Source organism: Orcinus orca, chromosome 1, assembly GCF_937001465.1.
Source record: "Orcinus orca chromosome 1, mOrcOrc1.1, whole genome shotgun sequence".
In the NCBI taxonomy this organism is placed as follows: Eukaryota; Metazoa; Chordata; class Mammalia; order Artiodactyla; family Delphinidae; genus Orcinus; species Orcinus orca.
The window spans coordinates 91,387,915-91,408,762 of NC_064559.1; the positions used below are offsets into that span (position 1 = coordinate 91,387,915).

The window sequence follows — 20,848 nt, forward strand, 5'->3', positions numbered from 1 at the left end:
TATAAGAAAAACAAAAAGTGATTTCGGAGAAAAATTTCTTAGAAAATTCTTGCAGGTTGCTTGTTTATGTACAAATTCTGATTAGTCTTTGGCAGTAGTAGGCAGTTTTCTAAGATTGTTTACACTTGGGATTATGCTGTTTCTTTAATGACATACAAGGTTATTATTTTTTGTAGATTTGTGGTCAGGAACGTGGGATGGAAGACCCAAGTCTCCCTTGAGGACCTGATGTAGTAGCTTCTTTTTGAGTTCTGAAGAAAAAAGTGAGGAGCTACTTTTTTTTTTTTTTAATAGACTTTATTTTTAAGAGCACTTTTAGGTTCACTGCAAAACTGTGTGGAAGTACAGAGATTTCCCAGCTCCTCCTGCCCCACACATGCATAGTCTCCCCCGTGATCCACATCCCCCACCAGAGTGGAACAGTTGTTAGAACTGATGAAGCTACGTGAACACATCTTTATCACCCAAAGACTACAGTCCACATTAGGGTTCACTCTTGGTGTGCATTCTATGGGTTTGGACAAATGTATAATAACTTGTACTCACTGTTGTAATATCATACAGAGTAGTTTCACTACCCTAAAAGTCCTCTCTGAGGAGCTGCTTTTTTGTTTGTTTGTTTTGTTTTGTTTTGCTTTGTTTTTTTGGGCTGTGCCTCACAGCTTACGGGATCTTATTTCCCCGACCAGGGATTGAACCCAGGCCCTTGGCAGTGAAAGCACAGAGTCTTAACCACTGGACCGCCAGGGAATTCCCAGGAGCTGCTTTTTTTTTTTTTTGTATATATATGTATATTTTAAAATATTTATTTATTTGGTTGCGCCGGGTCTTAATTGTGCACGTGGGCTCCTTAGTTGCGGCAGGCGGGCTCTTTAGTTGTGACATGTGAACTCTTAGTTGCAGCATGCGTGTGGGATCTAGTTTCCTGACCAGGGATCGAACCCAGGGCCCCTGCATTGGGAGTGTGGAGTCTTAACCACTGCACCACCAGGGAAGTCCCAGGAGCTGCTTTTTTTGATTTGAGGATTGAGTGGGATAAGTCTCTCCTCTTGCTTTGCTTCGCCACCAAAATACAGACAAAGGCCAGTTACAAAGGAGGGTAACTCCCTTTTTTATTTTAAAACAGCTTTGTTGGGATAATTCATGTACCAAACAATCCACCTATTTAAATTGTACAATTCAATCGTTTTTAGTATATTTACAGATTGTACAACTGTCATAATCTAATTTTAGAACATTTTCTTCATTCTAAGAACAATAACAGTTACTCTGCATTCCCCCCCCCCCCAGTCCCTGGCAACCACTGATCTACTTTGTCTTTATAGATTTGCATATTTTGAATATTTTACGTAGATGAAATCATACAGTATGTGACCCTTCACGACTGGCTTCTTTCACTTAGTTCACCCACTGGCTTCTTCTCAAAGTTCATTTACTGTTATAGTATGTATCACTACTTTATTCCTTTCTACTACTGAGTAATATTCTGTTGTATGGATATATCACATTTTGTTTATTCATTGACCCATTGGTAGACATTTGGGCTGTTTCTACTTTTTGGCTATTATGAATAATGCTCCTATGAGCATTCATATATGAGTCTTTGTGTGGATATTTGTATATTTCATTTCTGGTATATACCCAGGAGTGGAATTGCTGGATCCTATGGTGACTCTGTGTTTAACTATTTGAGGAACTGCTAAACTGTTTTCCAAAGTACCATTTTACCATTTTACATTCCCATCAGCAATGTATAAGGGTTGCAGTTTCTCCACATCCTAGTCAGCAATTGTTATTGTCGGTTCTCTTGATTTTAGCCATCCTAGAGGTCGTGCAGTGGTGTCTTGTATCAGTTTTGATTTGCATTTCTGTGAGTTGTCTTTTTACTTTCCTGATAGTCTCGTTTGCAGCACAGAATTTTAAAATTTTGTCAGTGTAATTATTCTATTTTTTCTGTATCTGTTACTTTTGGTGTCATGTCTAAGAAGATTGTATCTAACCGAAGGTCATGAAGATTTATTCCTGTTTGCTTCAAAGAGTTCTGTGGTTTTCACTCTGACATTTTAGGTCAGTGACCCATTTGAGTTAATTTTTGTGTGTAGTGTAAGAAAGGGATCTTCCTTCATTCTTCTGCATATGTATATCCAGTTGTTCTAGCACTATTTGTTGAAAAGACTATTTTCCCCCATTGAATTGTTTTGGCACCCTTGTTGCTGCTGCTTATTTTATACATGCGTTTGGATGAGACTGTAAAATTCAAATCCTTATCTATTTTGCATGGATGGTATAAGATTTTAAAACACAGTTTGAAGAAACAAGAATTTGGCAATGTTTTGAGACCCTTAGAAGTGACCGTCTAACTTTTCCTGGTAAGGTTGTAGCAAAAGAAACTGTGAATAACCAATGCATTTTTTTCTTCATAGGGACATCCAGCGTGCCCACAGAGTGGTGGCTGAGCTTCAGGCTGGAATGTGCTTCATTAACAACTATAATGTCAGCCCAGTGGAGTTGCCCTTTGGTGGATATAAGAAGTCAGGTGAGGATCTGGGAACTGTGAAAGCAAACCCCCGTCTCTAGAAACACTGGTCATAATTCGGTCCTTATGGAACAGGTTCCTAAACCCGTCTGTGTATCAGAATCACCTGGAAAAGTATATGAATTCCTGGTCCTCCCCAGGCCCACTGTATCCGTCTCTGGGAATGGAAGCTGAGTGTCTTTATTTTTTTCCAGAAGCTCTCCAGAAGGCTTTGATGTGTAGACTGGATTGTGAACAGCTGACATATATCTGAAAAAGGTTTATCTCATGGGTAGGATTACTTTTTCCTCACAGTCTGTGATAGCCATTAAGTGTGAAACCACCCGTAGGCGTTCTAACCGTGGCAAGTTTGTAAATCTAGTCTGTTAGGAGATTTGAGGCATCAGGCACATAGCCATTACTTTGAGGTTCTTTCTTTGGAGTTTGTTGCTAATTTCACCAATTCTGTATGAAAATTGGTTTGGACTTCGTGGGTGCACCATTCTAAGAGTCCGACCCCTACTCTCCTGGCAGATATTTATGGCCATCACCGTGTTGGCAAACATATAAACACGGATGAATGATGATGAGATGGTGGGTGTTAATTTGACAGTTTTATTTGGTATTGCGTTTGGTATCATTCTGGCATTCTCTAGTCATACTTCACTAGTCCTTCTTGTCCCTATGGGGTACCTGGAGGAGCTGTAACACAGACCTAAATGCAGGGTAGGAACCAAGGCTCTGTTTTATTAATTCATAACCCTCAGTTTGTTTGCAATCTGCAGCTTTGGCCTCAGTGGGGCCTCTGAGGCCAGCTTTCCCTTCCCTAAACCTGAATCTTTGGATCAGTGCCCATGGATATGCCTATATGAGATGAGAGGGACAGAAAGCTGGCCTAACATGCCCAGTGGGCTCCATGCTGAGAGGATTTGGAAAGGAACAAAAGGCAGAGTGAGGCCTTAGCAGGGCCATTGTGTATGTCCCATTTGGAATGATGCCCCCTGGAGATGTGCATTTTTGGAGACTGGGCCTTGCTCTTAGGATGCAGAGCCTGCCTCGGTCTGGGGTAGGGGACACAAGGCTGTCCTGTAACCTCATCTACTATTGATTGGGCAGTGTCTTGGCTTTGAGTAACCTGAGAGCCTAAAGGGTCCACTCCCCACGTGAGTGGACAGAGTATAAATAGTAGGTGCTCTTACAGATTTAGTGTAAGAGAAGGTTAATAAGCCTATTATGTAGAGTTAAGTTTTAAGTTAGCACTGACTTTCAAAGGCATCAGGTTGATTGATAATTGTAGAGAATGCTCTAATGCTTGATAAGAAAGTCTGAACATTTTTTAGACCTTAGCCTAGAAGAGTAGATACTAGAAGTTAAGAGTCGTACTGGTAAGAAATGAAACCTAAATATTTCCCCATCCCCGAAGGCTAGTGTGTTACTTTTCCCACGTCTAGCTCCACAGTTAATACATGCAGTTGAGGACTTGATCCCAGAACTTCTTGGCTCTGCACTCTTCTCCAGCCCTGGGAGCAGTGCCTGTTTCTGCAGGTCACTGGCTGGATTACCGCAATGGCTCACCCTCACCCCTTCTCTTCCTTTCAGGGTTTGGCAGAGAGAATGGCCGTGTGACAATTGAATATTATTCACAACTAAAGACTGTGTGTGTGGAGATGGGTGACGTGGAGTCTGCTTTTTGAAAACGTGCAGAGAAGCCAGTGAACACGGCCGGGCCTGGGAATAATGAGAAGCGGCTCTCTTGACCGCGGCGGTGCAGCCACCTACCAGTTTAGATCCAGAATGTTGGCCATTCAGGATAAGAGAATGGTTCAGTGTTACTCTTCATCGCTCAATCAATTTCCTAAGTGAAAATATGCGTAAGTGCCTTTTAGATGCTAATCAAGAAAGCTGTGATTTTCCTTAAAGCAAATTTCTGGGAAATCTTTGAGAGCCACTAGCACACTACTGGAAAACAGGGGGAGGGACCAGGATTGTTCTTCCACAGAGCCGACCCACTGACAGGTTCATTCTCTAGCTTGCTTTAAAGAACCCATGCCTTTATAGAGGTTCCTGGGGGAATCAGCAGAGATTTCTGCTCCTTGACGTTTTTAAAGACATGGCCCCTTGTCATTCCATTCAGAAGGCTGGCAGTCGGGAGAGAGGGCTTGGCTAATTAATAGACGGGTCTGTTTGGTGTGAATGCTGACTGGCCAGAGCCAGCGCTGCGGGGATGGGGGAAACCGGCTCCAGTCCTTGAGTTACAGCTTGCTCTCTTACGACAGAAGAGTTTCCTTTTAAACGTACAGATTATTTGTAATCCACTGCAGTATACTGAAACTAAATAAATCACACCGTCAGTCCTTTCAGTGTCATGTTTTGAAGCTATACACATCTCAGGGTTATAGGAGGACACAGGATAGGGCTAAAGTTAAACGTTTAAGGCAGAGGATTTGACCTTCTTTGCAGTGAGTACACATGGGCAGGCTTCTGTTGCTGTAATGAACTTTCAGTGGCCCATTCAGACTTCTGGGCTCCATGTTCTTCCCAGCCCAGATAAACTGGGCCTGTCCTTAAAGGGCTGTCAGATCATGGTGGCTTCTCAGACTGTTGCAGTGATCCTCATCCTGCCCTCTTATCTTCCCTTCAGGGGAATAATTTAGATTTAATAGTGGTATTAGGGTTCTCCAGAGAAACAGAACCAATAGAATAGAACAGATACGTATAAGAGAAGATTTCTTATAGGAATTGGCTTACGTGATTATGGCGGCTGCGAAGGCCCACAGTCTGCTCTCCATAAGCTGGAGATCCAGGAAAGCTGGTGGTGTAAAACCAGGAGTGCTGCTGTCTGAGGGAAGAAGATGGATGTCTCAGCTCAAGCAGAGAGAGTGAGTTTGCCCTTCTTCTGCCTTTTTGTTCTATTTGGGCCCTGAATGGATTGGATGATTCCCACCACATGGGGAGGGCCGTCTGCGTTACTCAGTTCACCAGTTCAAATGCTGATCTCTTCTGGAAACACCCTCATAGACATACCCAGGCATCCCATCGCCCAGTCAGGTTGACATGTAAAATTAATCATCACGGTAGCTAAGAGGTAAGGGATGATTCTTGTTACTGGGCCTGCATCTGATTATCTATTATGATGGGCAGAAACTGTAGTTAGAGGATGAGAACAATTGAATCAGCCTCTCTCGATGGATATTCGCACAGCGCGCACATACATGATACCGAGCAAGGCCAACAATGATCTCACCCTGGGTCTTCGGGGGTCACCCTGGGTCCTTGTGTGACTTCCACAGTAGGAGCCGCCTGGGAGAAGACAAGTTTCTGGCAGTTCCTCTGAAGAGAAAACAGCCAGGGAAAGGGAACCAACATTTGAATACTCCCTGCGATCCATCTGCTACTTCCCTTCTCATTGAATACTCACACTAAACATGAGGAAGTCGTTAGCCCCAATTTTCAGGTGAAGAAGCTGAGAATTGGAGAAGGCTGGACCACAGCCAAGTCAGTAAGTTGAAGAGTAGAGTTCCAATCCAGCTATGTGGGACTTTAACTCTTACGCTTCCTGCTCTCCTTCCCCGATTCCTAGACCTTAACTCATTGTATTCATTCCGTATGACTGCTGTAACGAATTACCACGAATGTGGGGACTTTAAAACAACACATTTATTACCTTGTAGTTCTGGAGGTCAGAAGTCCAAAATGGTTTCACTGGGCCAAAACCAGGGTGTTGGCAGCGCATGCTCCCTCTGTAGGCTCTAGGAGAGAATCTTTCCCCTCCTTTTCCAGTCTCTAGAGCTGCATTCTGTGGCTCATGGCTCCTCCTCTTTGTTTAGCAGCAGCAGCTTAGCATCAAGTCTCTGCTTCCATTGCCTTGTTTCTCTGTGTGGTCAGATCCCCCTCTGCTTCCCTCTTATATGGACACTTACGATAGCATTGAGGGCCCACCAGATGGTCCATAATAATCTCTTATCTCAAGATCCTTAACATAATCATATCTGCAAAGTGTCCTTTTGCCATAAAATATTCACAGGTCCCGAAACTTAAGATGTGACATAGCTGGTGGGGGGCATTATGCAGCCTACCGCGCCCAGCGTGGTCCAAAGTGTGTTCCAGGATGTCATCAGCTATCGTACTTCACAAATTTACCTGAACAAAGATTCTTGTTTGTTAATGAAGCATCTTAGAGTAATAATATGTACAAAATGCACTTAAGGAAACATGATTTAACCAAGAGGCCAGGCCTTCCTTTGATGTAGAAGAAGCTGTATCATCTAGTTAAATGCTCCTGGAGTCTCCTTTTTCTCTACTAGTATTTTTTTTTTTAATATTTATTTATTTGGCTCCACCAGGTCTTTAGTTGCGGCACACAGGATCTTTGTTGTGGTGTGCAGGATCTTTAGTTGTGGCGTGCAAAGTCTTAGTTGTGGCATGTAGGCTCTTAGTTGTGGCATGCGGGATCTAGATCCCTGACGAGGGATCGAACCCGCGCCCCCTGCATTGGGAGCATGGAGTCTTACCCACTGGACCACCCAGGAAGTACCTCTACTAATATTTTGATTAACTTTTGAAAGTTAAGCAGAAGGTACCTTTCTTTTTCCTTCTGCCATCTAATATTATCTCCTAGAGGTAACTACTGTTAACATTTGGGTGCATATCTTTCCTAGGATTTTCTTGAAGGTAATAACTGCCAACTAACCCTGTATCCTCATGAGGCCACGTGTAAATTTATTCAACTCATGTCCTTTTATATGCATTTTAAGATTTATTTGGTTGACAGCTTCCTGTGCTACAGTGTCATTTAACTGCTACTGATAGAAATGGTTTTGGAATTGTATTAATGAGAGAAAGAAGAAAACCAAGACCCATGTTGGCTTACTCCTTTGCAATAGCTCAGAGTCCTGATCTCTGGCTTGGCTTTTCTGTGACTCCAAACAGAGGCAGTCTCTCACTTCGGCAGGTTTTTTTTCACACAAAAGGTGGCCACTGGGTCCCTTCTTTCCTCCTGCTGCTCTTTATTTCTTACACCTTCAATCCTCTTGCTGCCTAAGGCAAGAATCTGGCAGAAGGAAGGTGGGCTACAGTTTACTGACACCATCCACGGAGGTCATCCACCAGGAGCTTCCGGAGAAGGGGGGCAACCCTGAGTTCCTTGCCTGCTTCTTCCAGTGGCAGAGTCTCCACCCTAGCTTCTCTGAAATGTGTAGTTCTGAGTTTGGCTTTCCTCAGAAGTAAAAATGATTCCTTGGTTTTTCTTATACCTAGAGACCTATCTTTGCATGTCTTTTTACAGTGTGAGGGGGAAAAAAATCAGCAAAGGGGAAAGAGGAGACCAAGTCTTAGCAGTTAAATGATGCTGTGAAAAACTATCAGAAAGTCAGATCAGCAGTGAGCAGATCTCTTCAGAGTAAATCAGCATTCCTCATGCTCTTGCTTAAGGCCCTGCTGCGGCTTTTAGTTCAGTTAGAACACAGTCCAAACTCCTCACCGTGACCACCACTGCCCTTCTCTGATTCCCACCTCTGTCACTCTCCCCGTTCACCTGTGCGTTACTCTGCCAGGCCTTTTCTTGCCTCAGGAGCCTCACACTCACTGTCGCTCTTCCCCAGAGAGCATGTTTTTCTAGATCTTCACCTGTAGGCTCCTGAAAGCCAAAAACTAAACATTCACCTCCTTAAATCTGCAGTTGGCCGCACACATCCTTATCCCACTACACTGTTTTATTTACTTCAAAGCATTTACCACTGTTTGAGATTACAAGCTTATTATTTCTCCGATCAGAATGGAAACTCTAAAAGCCAGAACTGTCATGCCACTGGGCTCAGAAAGTACCTAATGTTTGCGTGAGTGAAAGGATTCGAAGGGCTGGGGTAGAGCCTTGGTACTCGGTGTGGCCCAGGGGCAGCAGCCTGTGCTTGTTTGACCTGTGGAATCTCAGTTCTCACCTCAGGCCTCTGAATCAGAATCTGCATTTTAACAAGACCCCCAGGAAGTTCTTACGCAGTATAGTTTGCCAAACACTGGTTTTAGAGCAACGGTTCTCAACTTTGGACACATGTTTGAAATACCCAGAAAGAACTTAAAAAATACCGAGATTCTAATTTAATTGATTTGGGGTGTGGTCTGCTCATCTGGATTCTTAAAAGGTCCCTGCTGGGGTGAATTTAGGGGACAGACAAGGTTGAGAACCACTGCTTTACTGCTGTGCTATCCAAGTACAGTAGCCACTAGCCACATTTAGCTATTTAAATACAATTAAAACTAAATAAAAACTCAGGTTTTTAGTTGCTCTCATCACATTTCAAGTACTCGATGCCACACATGGGTTGTGGTAACTACAGTGGACAGTGCAGTTGAATAATACTTCCATCATGTCAGAAAGTTCTATTGGACAGTGCTGCTTAAGAGAGGGAACTGAGAGAGCTGTTTTCGATTGAGTTAGGAGAGCATCTTTGGAGGCAAGTGATATAGGGATGAAAGGAAAGTGGGGCAAACTCTGGGGGTGTCCTTGGAACATAAGAAGATAACCTGGTTGCTGATTTTGATGGATGAAGTTTCACCAGCAGGTGGCTCTCCTGCTTCCTACCACGTCTTGTGCTGGAAACTGAGCTGGCCCTTGGCCACGGGAGCACCGCGCTAGGTTTGATCCTCAAGAACCTTATACAGTAAGGACAGGTGGAGGTCAAGATGGCGGGATAGAAGGACGTGGAACTCACCTCCTCCCACAAATACATCAAAAATACATCTACATGTGGAACAGTTCTCACAGAATACCTGCTGAACTCTGGCATAAGATCTCATACAACCAAAGCTGTAAGAAAGATCACCGGGTAGGACAAAAGAAAAAAAAAGAAGTAATTAGGACAGCACCTGTCCCAAAGTAAAAAAAAAAAAAAAAAGTAATTAGGACAGCACCTCCCCTGGGAGGGAGCTGTGAAAGAGGAGAAGTTCCCTCACTCTGGGAAGCCCCTTCAGTGGCTGGGAGATCAGCTGGGACAGAAAGGGAGCTTCAGAGGCTCGGAGGGCAGTGCAGTAGCTGCATTGTGGTAGGCAGAAAACAGACCTACACAGACGGTCCTGGCCATGGGCAAACTAAATGATGCAGAAGAATGAATAAGTGATCTGGAAGATAAAATAACTGAAATCACCCAGTCAGAACAGCAGACAGACTAATGAAAAAAAATGAAAGCAATATATGAAACCTATGGGATAATGTAAAGTGAGCCGATCTACACATAATAGGGATCCCAGAAGGAGAAAAAGGGGATCAAAAATGAACTTGAAGAGATTTTGGTGGAAAACTTCCCAAACCTAAAGAAGGAAACAGATATCCAGGTACAGGAAGCACAGAAGGTCCCAAACAAGATGAACCCAAACTGACCTACACCAAGACATCTAATAATTAAAATGGGAAAAGTTAAAGCAGGCATCCTGAAGGCAGCGAGAGAAAAACAGAGGGAACCTCCATAAGGCTATCAGCTGGTTTCTCTACAGAAACGTTGCAGGCCAGAGGGAGTGGCAAGATGCCTTCCAAGTCCTGAAAGGGAAATATCTGCAACCTAGGATACTCTACCCAGGGAGAGTATCATTTACAATAGAAGGAGTGTTGGGCTGCACCCTGCAGGCCTACAAGCCTTGTACTTGCCCATCCTTGAGACCAAAGAAAGATCCTGGAGTCAGTGATAGAGACCTCAGTGGTTTAAAGGGTGGTGGATCTTTTATGTCTGAAGCAAGATCCTGGGACGACACCCCACCATGTGTGGCAGACAGTGGGTAGGACATGGCAGCAGTCTTTGTTCCTGGGGCGAGGGCGAGGTTACCAGTTATAGGGGGAATTGAGGTCAGGATGGCTTATCAGTTACCAGGGAAACTAGCAGAGGGGCATGCTCTTCACCACCCCATTAATAAGTTATCATGGTGGAGATATTCTGATCTGAAGATTAGAACAATCACTAGCTGGGTTGGGGGCAAGTATGTAGGAAGGTCAGTCATGTGAGTAGGGTGTAGGTGAAGCAGGCACTGGTTGAGCAGGGGATGTGCAGAGAGCAGCCATCTTGGTGGCCTGATCATACACTCCACCCCTACGTACGCTGCACGACCCTCACAATCTTGGTCTGCCCTTCTTCTGTGATATCCCTGGGGTCAGGTGTGTAGGGGGGCACTGCAGCCAGATGCCACAAATACAGATGGCAGCAGCCAAAGAGCATCAAGAGTAAGATACCTAGTAGGCTAAGAACAGTCATTTGCCAGAATGTGGGCAAATTTTGGAGCCAAGCACTTACTGGGGTAATGGAGAGGGAGTCAATAGCAGCAGTGCCCTGTCTGGTTATAAAGAAGGTAAGGCCAACCCTGTTTTTCACAAATCCCGAGCAACCCCCATGGGGAGGAGAAGGCCTCGGCTCTAAAAAATACATTCTGGTGGAGTCAGCAGTTACCCCATGTTTTGTTAGGGGTGGACGCATTAGGTCTTTCCAAACAAAAAAACAGTTAATCACACTAGTTGGACATGTGTGTCCAGAAGCCAGCCTATTCCACTCCACACAGCATAGCCTGGGTGGGGGGGGCTCATGGGCAGTCAAAGTGTATGATGTGTTACATGGTAATGTTTACCGACAGGGTCCTTCTGACGTACTGGCATGTGGGACAGGACGATGGTAAGGGTCTTCCCCTGCCCCTCCCCCACCCCGCCACTGTCAGTCGTCTCCACATGGTCACATTAGCCAGGTCGATTTTTCATGGAAATCCAGAGGAAGACAAAAACGGCATCTTGGCTGTTGCCATTAACCCAGCAATTAGACTCTTTTCTCAGTGAGGTTATTGTTGCTGCTCAGTCCTCAAATAGATTTCCTCCACTCAGGCTAGGAACAAAATGTAAGACACCTGACAGGCACAACACAGGGAAGATCATGACCATTAAGCAAAATACAAGCCGTATCCGTATTCTGAGATAATATCAACCACAGCTGCCTGTCGTTTTTGTGCAGGTCTGTAATATAGTTCAGAAAACAAGTTTTCAGTAATACAGGAATATGTCCAAAATCACACCTACAGTGGCCACCTAGGCTCCTCCAAACTGGCTGTTGTGGAATTCCTCAGAAGTCTCAGACTGAGTTCCCAAAAGGCCTCTCAAGGCCAGGAAAGCCATACCAAGGCCTGCCATCAACTCTGCCTTGGTGGAGTCCCCTCTTGTAGAAGTCCCCCAAATATTGAGATTCCTGCACATGCCAGGAGACAGTCTTTCCCATTCACCTGCTTGGAACCCAAGAGTCTTCAATTTCTGGAGGGACCAGGTAGAGAGAAAAGAAAAATGTTTCAATTCTACCCAAAGGTATAGTTTAACAAATTGCTGGAAGTCATAACTAACTTGAAGGGAAGGGCTTCCCTATATCTGGAAAACATAGATCAAAACCAGTAATACTCCAGACAAAAACCATAAAAATTATAACCATATATACCAGTTCACTCAGTAACCAATCCTTTTAACTTTTTATGAGATCATCAGGTTTTCCATTAGCATTGTTTGATTTCTTACCCAGTTCAGCACTGTGAGCTGAAACTTCTGAGACTTGTGCTTGTCAAAAAGTCCTTCCTATGAATCTTCTTGAAGATGGAGCACTTTTTGCAAGAGCATCAGAGTACAACAATAATTGTCTATAAATGACAGAAGACTTAAAAAGGTATAGTTAAACATCTGATTACAATGTAATCAATAAAGAAACTTGGTTATAATAACTAAAATTATGACATTATAATCTTAACCCTTAAAAACCTCAATCTCTGGCAAAAACCAAGGAGTAAGTAATTGTGAACTTTTTTTATACCAGCATTTCCTGATTGGAAAACTTACGCTTTAGTCTTCCTCTCCTAAGAAGGCAAAGGTAGGTAAACTTAGACCCACCTGGCAATTAATGTTCCAATATTTTATCCTATTTGAAATGACCCAGATAGTCAGTGAATTCTCTTCATTTAGTTTCAAGTTGCCAAAATCTGGAGAGACTATTTTAGATAGACATTCCCAAAACATAGTAATTCCTAGAGAGTTTGTCCCAAATCTCTTATCTCATTTACATTTCCTTAAAGTTTCATTATATCAAGTTCTTTTCTTTTTTTAATTAGTTAATTTTTGGCTGCGTTGGGTCTTCGCTGCTGTGTGCAGGCTTTCTCTAGTTGTGGTGAGCGAGGGCTACTCTTCGTTGTGGTGCATGGGCTTCTCATTGTGGTGGCTTCTCTTGTTGTGGAGATGGGCTCTAGGCGCACGGGCTTCAGCAGTTGTGGCATGTGGGCTCCAGAGGGCAGGCTTAGGAGTTGTGGCACACTGGCTTAGTTGCTCCACAGCACGTGGGATCTTCCCGGACCAGGGCTCGATCCTGTGTCCCCTGCATTGGCAGGCGAATTCTTAACCACTGCGCCACCAGGGAAGTCCCCAAGTTATTTTCCTTGCTGACAGATTTGCAACAGATATATTAAGGTCTTATTTTACCTCTTGTAAACTTAGGTACAACAGAAGTATTATACTTAACACTGATGACTCTAAAGACATATCTATATTAATCAAACCAACAAGCTTAAGTAGTTTCAATAGCAGATATCAGTTCAGTACTGAATATTTCCCAGATCATGTGAACCTGAAATTCATTCTGGACAGTTTATCTTTCTGAGAATTTATGTAAGTGCTTAATTTCTTTTAAGCCAATTAAACAGAGCTCATCCACAAACCAATCTTCACCGTGCCATTTGGAGACAGAGACACATCATATTTATAAGGTACACATAGACATACATATATCTATATAGACACAGAGACCTCACAGTTTTCCTAGAGTTTAAGAGGGTCTCTTTTTCCCCCTTCACTCACAGGTAGATTATTTACATCTCAAAGGCACAGGAAGAGAAATACCATTTCCTTCTAGAAAGCTAATTTCCTCTAATGGCATATGCAGAAACCAGTTTTAGAATGTCAAGAGTCCCATCTTGGACATTTTCATGGAATTTTTTCAATTTCTGAATAGCTAATTCAGTTTAAACAAATAATAGTGATAGACAGTAGTACATATCATTCACTCACATTCATATCCATCACTTTCAGAGGAACATGCATCAGCACTCAAGTTACCAGGACTCCCTAACAAGGGTCAAAACCAAGGAGAGACAACAGGATTTGGACTCATATACTGGGGCACTCATGCACACACCCAAGATTAAAGCCAAACCAATTACAAAAGGCTCATTTTAATACAGTAGCAGAGCCATTAGGCCATTGTTCTCCATACTCTCTTGTCAGCCCTCATTCATCAAGGACAGCCACCACAGGGCCCCACATACTAGTGGATAGCCACCCCAGGATTTCCCCTGCAACTTATGGGCCCCATGTGTAGTGGACGGCCACACTGGGATTTCTCCCACAACTTTTGTACCCCATGTGTTAGTGGACAGTCCCTGCAACTTTCCATTCCCTGTCCTTATTTCCTGATATCTCTGTGCTCACAGGAGTTTCCTGGGTCTACTTGCTGGCTTTGTCAATTGTTGGGCTGCACCCTGCAGGCCTACAAGCTCTGTACTTGTCCATCCTTGAGACCAAAGAAAGAGCCCCGAGTCAGTGACAGAGACATTAATGGTTTAACGGATGGGGGAATCTTACATGACTGAAGCAGGGTCCTGGAGCAACACCCCACTGTGTGTGGCAGATGGGCAGGACATGGTGGCAATCTTTGTTCCTGGGGTGAGGGCAAGGTTACCCGTTATAGGGAGAATTGAGGTCAGGTTGGCTTATTGGTTACCAGGGAAACTAGCAGAGGGGAACACCCCCTCACTGCCCCTTTGATAAGCTATCAATCATGGTGGAGATATTCTGATCTAAAGGTTAGAACAGTCATTAGCTAGGGGCAAATATGTAGGAAGAACTAGCTGAGGTGGGGGCAAGTATGTGTAGGAAGGTCAGTCATGTGAGTAGGGTATAGGTGAAGCAGGCACTGGTTGAGAAGGGGATGTACAGAGCAGGAGAAAAACCGTCTTGGGTGGCCTGATCATACAAGGAGAGAGAAAGAATTTCTCAGACATGCAAAAATTTAAAAGTACAGCAAGACTAAATCTATCCTGAAAGAAAGATTGAGAATCTTCTCTAAATAGAAAAGAAGCAAGAATCTATAAAGGAAAGAGAAAATCACAATAGGAAAGTAAAACACTAAAATAAGCCAGTATATAGATTTTAAAAAAATCAAAAATTTTTTGTGGAAGTGATTATAACTACAATGAACAGCAAAAGGATAAGCATGAAGATGTAAAAGAGGATATCAGAATCATAAAATGTGGGGGATGGGAGTAAGAAAAATATAGATTTTTTTCTTAGAATGTGTTTGAGCTTATATGACTACCAATCTAAAGCAAATAGATATAGTAATGGTTTAACATACTTGAAAACCAGGGTAACCACAAACAAAAACATACAATAGATTCACAAAAAGAAGAGAACGCAAGCATAATACGAAAATAACCATCAAACCACAAAAGGAAAAACAAAAAGAAAGGAACAAAGAAGAAATACAAAATCAACTGGGAAACAAGGTTTAAAATGGCAAAAAAAAATACATATCTATTAATTACCTTAAATGTTAATGGACTAAATGCTCTGATTAAAAGACATAGAGTGGCAGATTGGATAATAAAACAAGAGCCTACAATATGTTGCCTATAAGAGATCCACTTTAGGACGAAGGACACACAGATTGAAAGTGAGGGGATGGAAAAAGATTTCTTGCAAATGGGAATAACAGGAGAACGAGGGTGTAGCAAGATCCATATCAGAAAAAAATAGACTTTAAAACAAGACTATAAAGAAAGATTAAAAAAAGGACACTATATAATGATAAAAGGATCAATAAAAGAAGAGGATATTATACTTCTTAACATATATGCTCCCAATATAGGAGCACCTAAATACATAAAACAAATACTAACAGACATAAAGGGAGAAATTGATGGGAATACAATAATAGTAGGAGACGTTAACACCCCACTGACATCAAGGGACAGATCTTCCAGACAGAAAATCAATAAGGCAAAAGAGATCCTAAATGACACAATAGAACAGTTAGACTTAACTGATATTTTCAGGACATTACATCCAAAAAAAAACAATACACATTCTTTTCAAGCACACATGGAACATTCTCTAGGATAGACCACATACTAATACACAAAACAAACCTCAACAAATTTAAGAGGGTAGAAATGATTTCAATCATCTTTTCTGACCACAACAGCATGAAACTAAAAATCAACCACAGGGACTTCCCTGGTGGCGCAGTGGTTAAGAATCCACCTGCCAATGCAGGGGACCCAGGTTCGATCCCTGGTCTGGGAAGATCCCACATGCCACGGAGCAGCTAAGCCCGCGATTCACAACTACTGAGCCTGTGTGCTGCAACTACTGAAGCCTGCACGCCTAGAGCCCATGCTCCGCAAGAACAGAAGCCACCACAATGAGAAGCCTGCACACCACAAGAAAGAGTAGCCCCCATTTGCCGCAACTAGAGAAAGCCTGTGCAGCAGTGAAGACCCAACGCAGACCAAAAAAAAAAAAAAAAAAACACAGAAAGAGAAACGAGGAAAAAAAATGATTACACAGAGACTAAACAACACGCTCCAAAAAAACCCAATGGGTCAACAATGAAATCAAAGAAGAAATTTAAAAAATACCTTGAGACAACTGACAATGAAAACACAACTAAACAAAATCTATGGGATGCAGCAAAAGCAGTCCTAAGAGGGAAGTTCATAGCAATACAGGCCTTAATCAAAAAACAGAAAAATCTCAAACAACCTAACCTACCACCTAAAAGAATTAGAAAAGGAACAAACAAAACCTAAAGTCAGCAGAATGAAGGAAATAATAAAGATCAAAGAGTAAATAAATAAAATAGAGAGTAAAAAACAATAGAAAAAAATCAAATCAAGAGCATGTTGCTTTTTTTTTTGGCTGAGTTGGGTCTTCATTGCTGCACACAGACTTTCTCTAGTTGTGGTGAGCAGGGGCTACTCTTCGTTGCGGTGCACAGGTTTCTCATTGCAGTGGTACCTCTTGTTGTGGAGCATGGGCTCAGTAGTTGCAGCATGTGGGCTCTAGGGTGCACAGGCTTCAGTAGTTGTGGTGTGGGGGCTGCAGAGTGCAGGCTCAGTAGTTGTGGCACATGGGCTTAGTTGCTCCGCGGCATGTGGGATCTTCCCGGACCAGGGATCGAACCCATGTCCCCTGCATTGGCAGGCAGATTCTTAACCACTGCATCACCAGGGAAGTCCCAAGAGCATGTTTTTTGAAAAAATAAAATTGATAAACCTCTGGGCAGGCTCACCAAGATGAAAAGAAAGAAGATCCAAATAAAATAAATGAAAGAAGAGAAATAACAACTGATACCACAGAAATATTAAAAACCATAAGAGAATACTATGAACAATTATATGTCAACAAATTGTACAACCTAGAAGAAATAGACAAGTTTCTAGAAACATACAGCCCACCAAAACTGAATCAAGAAGGAGTAGATAATTTGCACAGACCAATCACTAATCTGCAATTTAAAAAACTCCCTGCAAAGAAAAGTCCAGGACCAGATGGCTTCACTGGAAAATTCTACCAAACATACAAAGAAGAACTTATACCAATCCTTCTCAAACTCTTCCAAAAGACTGAAGAGGAGGGAACACTCCCAAAGTCATTCTATGAAGCCATCATCACCCTGATACCAAAACCAAGGACACTAACAAAAAAGAAAACTACAGGCCAATATCTCTGATGAATATAGATGCAAAAATTCTCAACAAAAATATTAGAAAACCAAATCCTACAAAACATTAAAATGATCATACACCATGATCCCAGGGTCACAAGGATGGCTCAACATATGCAAATCAAAACAAAACAAAACTGCTTAGTTTACTTGGAAAAAGTATGCAGCTTATAGCTATCTAATCAAAAGTCAGAAGTCTTTTCTATTGGCATAGAGAAACCAGGTGAACTATTAATTTATAGTCCAGTTACAAGCATAATTTATCCTTCAGTGTTGGTCACATGAAAATATTAACATCATAGTAATACTTCTTTGTTTATTCAAAGTATATGTAATCTAATATGTACATATATTTCCCATTACCTGTTGGAGCTCATGCAATATAATCTATTGTAAAGTTTTCTTTGGTTCAACTTTTCCTTTGTTTCAATGGGATAAGCCTTAAAACTTTTCCATAAAATAAATTACTTCTCCCGATACGATTTGATTTTAAAAAATACACAAGTCAATTGATGTGACACACCACATCAACAAAAGAAAAGACAAAAACCACATGATCATTTCAATAGACACAGAAAAAGCACTTGATAAAATTCAACATCCATTCATGATAAAAACTCTTACCAAAGTGGGTATAGAGGGAACATATCTCAACACAATTAACAGTGAACATAATACTCAGTGGTGAAAAGCTGAAAGCCTTCCTGCTAAAATCTGGAACAAGAGAAGGATGCCCACTTCTGTTCAACATAGTACTGGAAATCCTTGCCACAGCAATCAGAAAAGAAAATGATATAAAAGGTATCCAAATTGGAAGGGAAGAGGTAAAATTGTCATTACATGCAGATAACATGATACTATATTTAGAAAATCCTAAAGATGCCACATAAAAACTACTAGAACTGATAAAACGAATTCAGCAAGGTAGCAGGATACAAGATTAACATACAGAAATTGGTTGCATTTCTTTACGCTAACAGTGAAATATCAGAAAAGGAAAGTAAGAAAAAAGTCCCTTTTAAAATCACATTTAAAAAATACATAGGAATAAACCTGACCAAGGAGGTGAAAGATTTATATCTGAGAACTGTAAAACCTTGATAAAGGAAACTGAAGATGATTCAAAGAAATGGAAAGTTATCCCATGCTCTTGGATTGGAAGAATCTGTATTGTTAAAGTGGCTACACTACCCAAAGCAATCTACAGATTTAATGTGATCCCTATCAAATTACCCATGATATTTTTCACAGAACTAGAACAAATTATCCTAAAATTTATATGGAACCATGAAAGACCCAGATTGCCAAAGCCATCCTGAGGAAAAAGAACAAAGCTGGAGGCATGACCCTCTCAGACTTCAGACAATACTACAAAGCTACAGTAATCAGAACAGCATGGTATTGGCACAAAAACAAACATGGATCAGTGGAACAGAACAGAGAGACCAGAAATAAACCCACACACCCACAGTCAATTAGCCTTTGACAAAGGAGGCAAGAATATACAGTGGAGAAAAGACAGTCTCTTCAGCAAATGGTGTTGGGAAAGTTGGAAAGCTGCATGTAAATCAATGAAGTTAGAACACTCCCTCACACCATACACAAAAATAAACTCAAAAGGGCTTAAAGACTTAAATATAAGACATTACACCATAAAACTCCTAGAAGAGAACATAGGCAAAACACTCTCTGATATAAATCATAGCAATGTTTTCTTAGGTCAGTCTGCCAAGGCAATAGAAATAAAAGCAAAATAAACAAATGGGACCTAATCAAACTTATCAGCTTTTGCACAGCAAAGGAAACCATAAAGTGACAAGACAACCTATAGACGGGGAGAAAATATTTGCAAACGATGCGACCCACAAGGGCTTAATTTCCAAAATATACAAACAGCTCATACAGCTCAATAACCAGAAAAACAAAACCCAATCAGAAAATGGGCAGAAGACATAAACAGACATTTCTCCAAAGAAGACATACAGATGGCTAACAGACACATAAAAAAAAGCTCAACATTGCTAATTAGCAATGGATTAGAAAAATGCAAATCAAAATTACAGTGAGGTATCACCTCACACTGGTCAGAATGGCCATCATCGAAAAGTCTACAAATAATAAATGCTGGAGAGGGTGTGAAGAAATGGGAACCCTCCTACACTGTTGGTGGGAATGTAAATTGGTGCAGCCACTATGGGGAACAGTATGGAGGCTCCTTAAACAACTAAAAATAGAGTTGCCATGTGATCCAGCAGTCCCACTCCTGAGCATATATTTGGAGAAAACCATACTTCGAAAAGATACATGCACCCCAATGTTCATAGAAGCACTATTTACAATAGCCAAGACATGGAAGCAATCTAAATGTCCATTGACAGATGAGTGGATAAAGAAGATGTGGTGTGTGTGTGTGTATAATGGAATATTACTCAGGTATGAAAAAAATGAAATAATGCCATTTGCAGCAACATGGATGGATCTAGAGATTATCATACTAAGTGAAATAAGTCAGACAAAGACGTATCAAATAATATCACCTATATGTGGAATCTAAAAAATGATACAAATGAACTTATTTATAAAACAAATACACTCACAGACATAGAAAACAAACTTATGGTTACCAAAGGGGAAAGGGGATGGGGGAGGGATAAGTTAGGAATTTGGGCTTAGCAGATACAAACTATATGTAAAATAGATAAGCAACAAGGACCTACTGTATAGCACAGGGAACTGTATTCAATACCTTGTAATAAACTATAATGGAAAAGAATCTGAAAAGAATATATATATATATATATATATATATATATGAAACTGAATTACTTTGCTGTATACCAGAAACTAACACAACATTGTAAATCAACTATACTTCAATTTTTAAAAAAGAACCTTATACAGTAAGTATTATCATTATCCTCAACCTACAGCTGAGCAAATGGAGGCTTAGGGAGGCTAATAAACTCAAGGGCATATACCTACCTGCGAGGGGGGGACACTTGAGGTTCAGTATGGAGCAACGGTAGACTGGTATGGTTCTCTAATTTCCACCTGTAACAGAACTCAGAATGTGTTTTTCCATAGAAATAAACTGACTCTTCGGAATGTACCCTGTGGAACAGCAGTGAGTGGAAGCAGTACTTATGCCCCTTTTTTTTTTCTCCACGAGACCAGGGAATTTAATAGAAACTAGCTTGCCAGTCAGGGTTATTCTCTATGGCATTGATACAAACTGGATTCTGCCCAGCCCTTGCGTGCCCTGGAAGTGTGTTGGTGGAGGAAACAGGGAAATGAAAAGGCAGAGCTCTGGGTTCCCCACTTCAACCACGGCACCCTTTCATGTGTTGGGTTCCTTATAAAACTTCTTTGGGCCCATTCTATAATAGCAAAATGACAAAGATGGATGATATTACTTTGAAAAGCATACCCTGTTAAGACTTCCAACAAAGGTGAAAACCCAACTTTGTCTCCATGTCTCCCCTGCCCTGCTTCACTGATGCCTCCTATACTCTGATGAGAAAAGAAACCTTAACAAGTTCTCCAGTCTCTTTAGGTGCAT

At 41.6% G+C, this 20,848-nt stretch overlaps 1 protein-coding gene and 1 long non-coding RNA gene across 4 annotated transcripts in view; one reads left to right on the top strand and one right to left on the bottom strand.

Annotated features, from left to right (window-relative positions):
• Positions 1–4,869, top strand: part of ALDH9A1 (aldehyde dehydrogenase 9 family member A1) — a 28,397-nt gene extending 23,528 nt beyond the window's left edge. For 2 of the 3 annotated variants that reach the window (XM_004282047.4, XM_033409744.2), the window contains 2 exons: positions 2,424–2,536; positions 4,115–4,869. In XM_004282047.4, the coding sequence (XP_004282095.1) occupies positions 2,424–2,536; positions 4,115–4,209 (208 nt within the window). In that variant the 3' untranslated portion in view covers positions 4,210–4,869. Of the gene's footprint in view, positions 1–2,423; positions 2,537–2,730; positions 2,808–4,114 lie in introns of all 3 variants that reach the window. The other variant, XM_033409743.2, reaches the window with a different exon arrangement.
• Positions 276–19,678, bottom strand: LOC117197529 (uncharacterized). Its single transcript, XR_004478185.2, has 2 exons — positions 5,264–19,678; positions 276–5,150 (listed from the first exon to the last, which is right to left on the bottom strand). It is a non-coding gene; the product is annotated as an uncharacterized LOC117197529 (long non-coding RNA).
• Between the last annotated feature and the right edge of the window lie 1,170 nt (positions 19,679–20,848).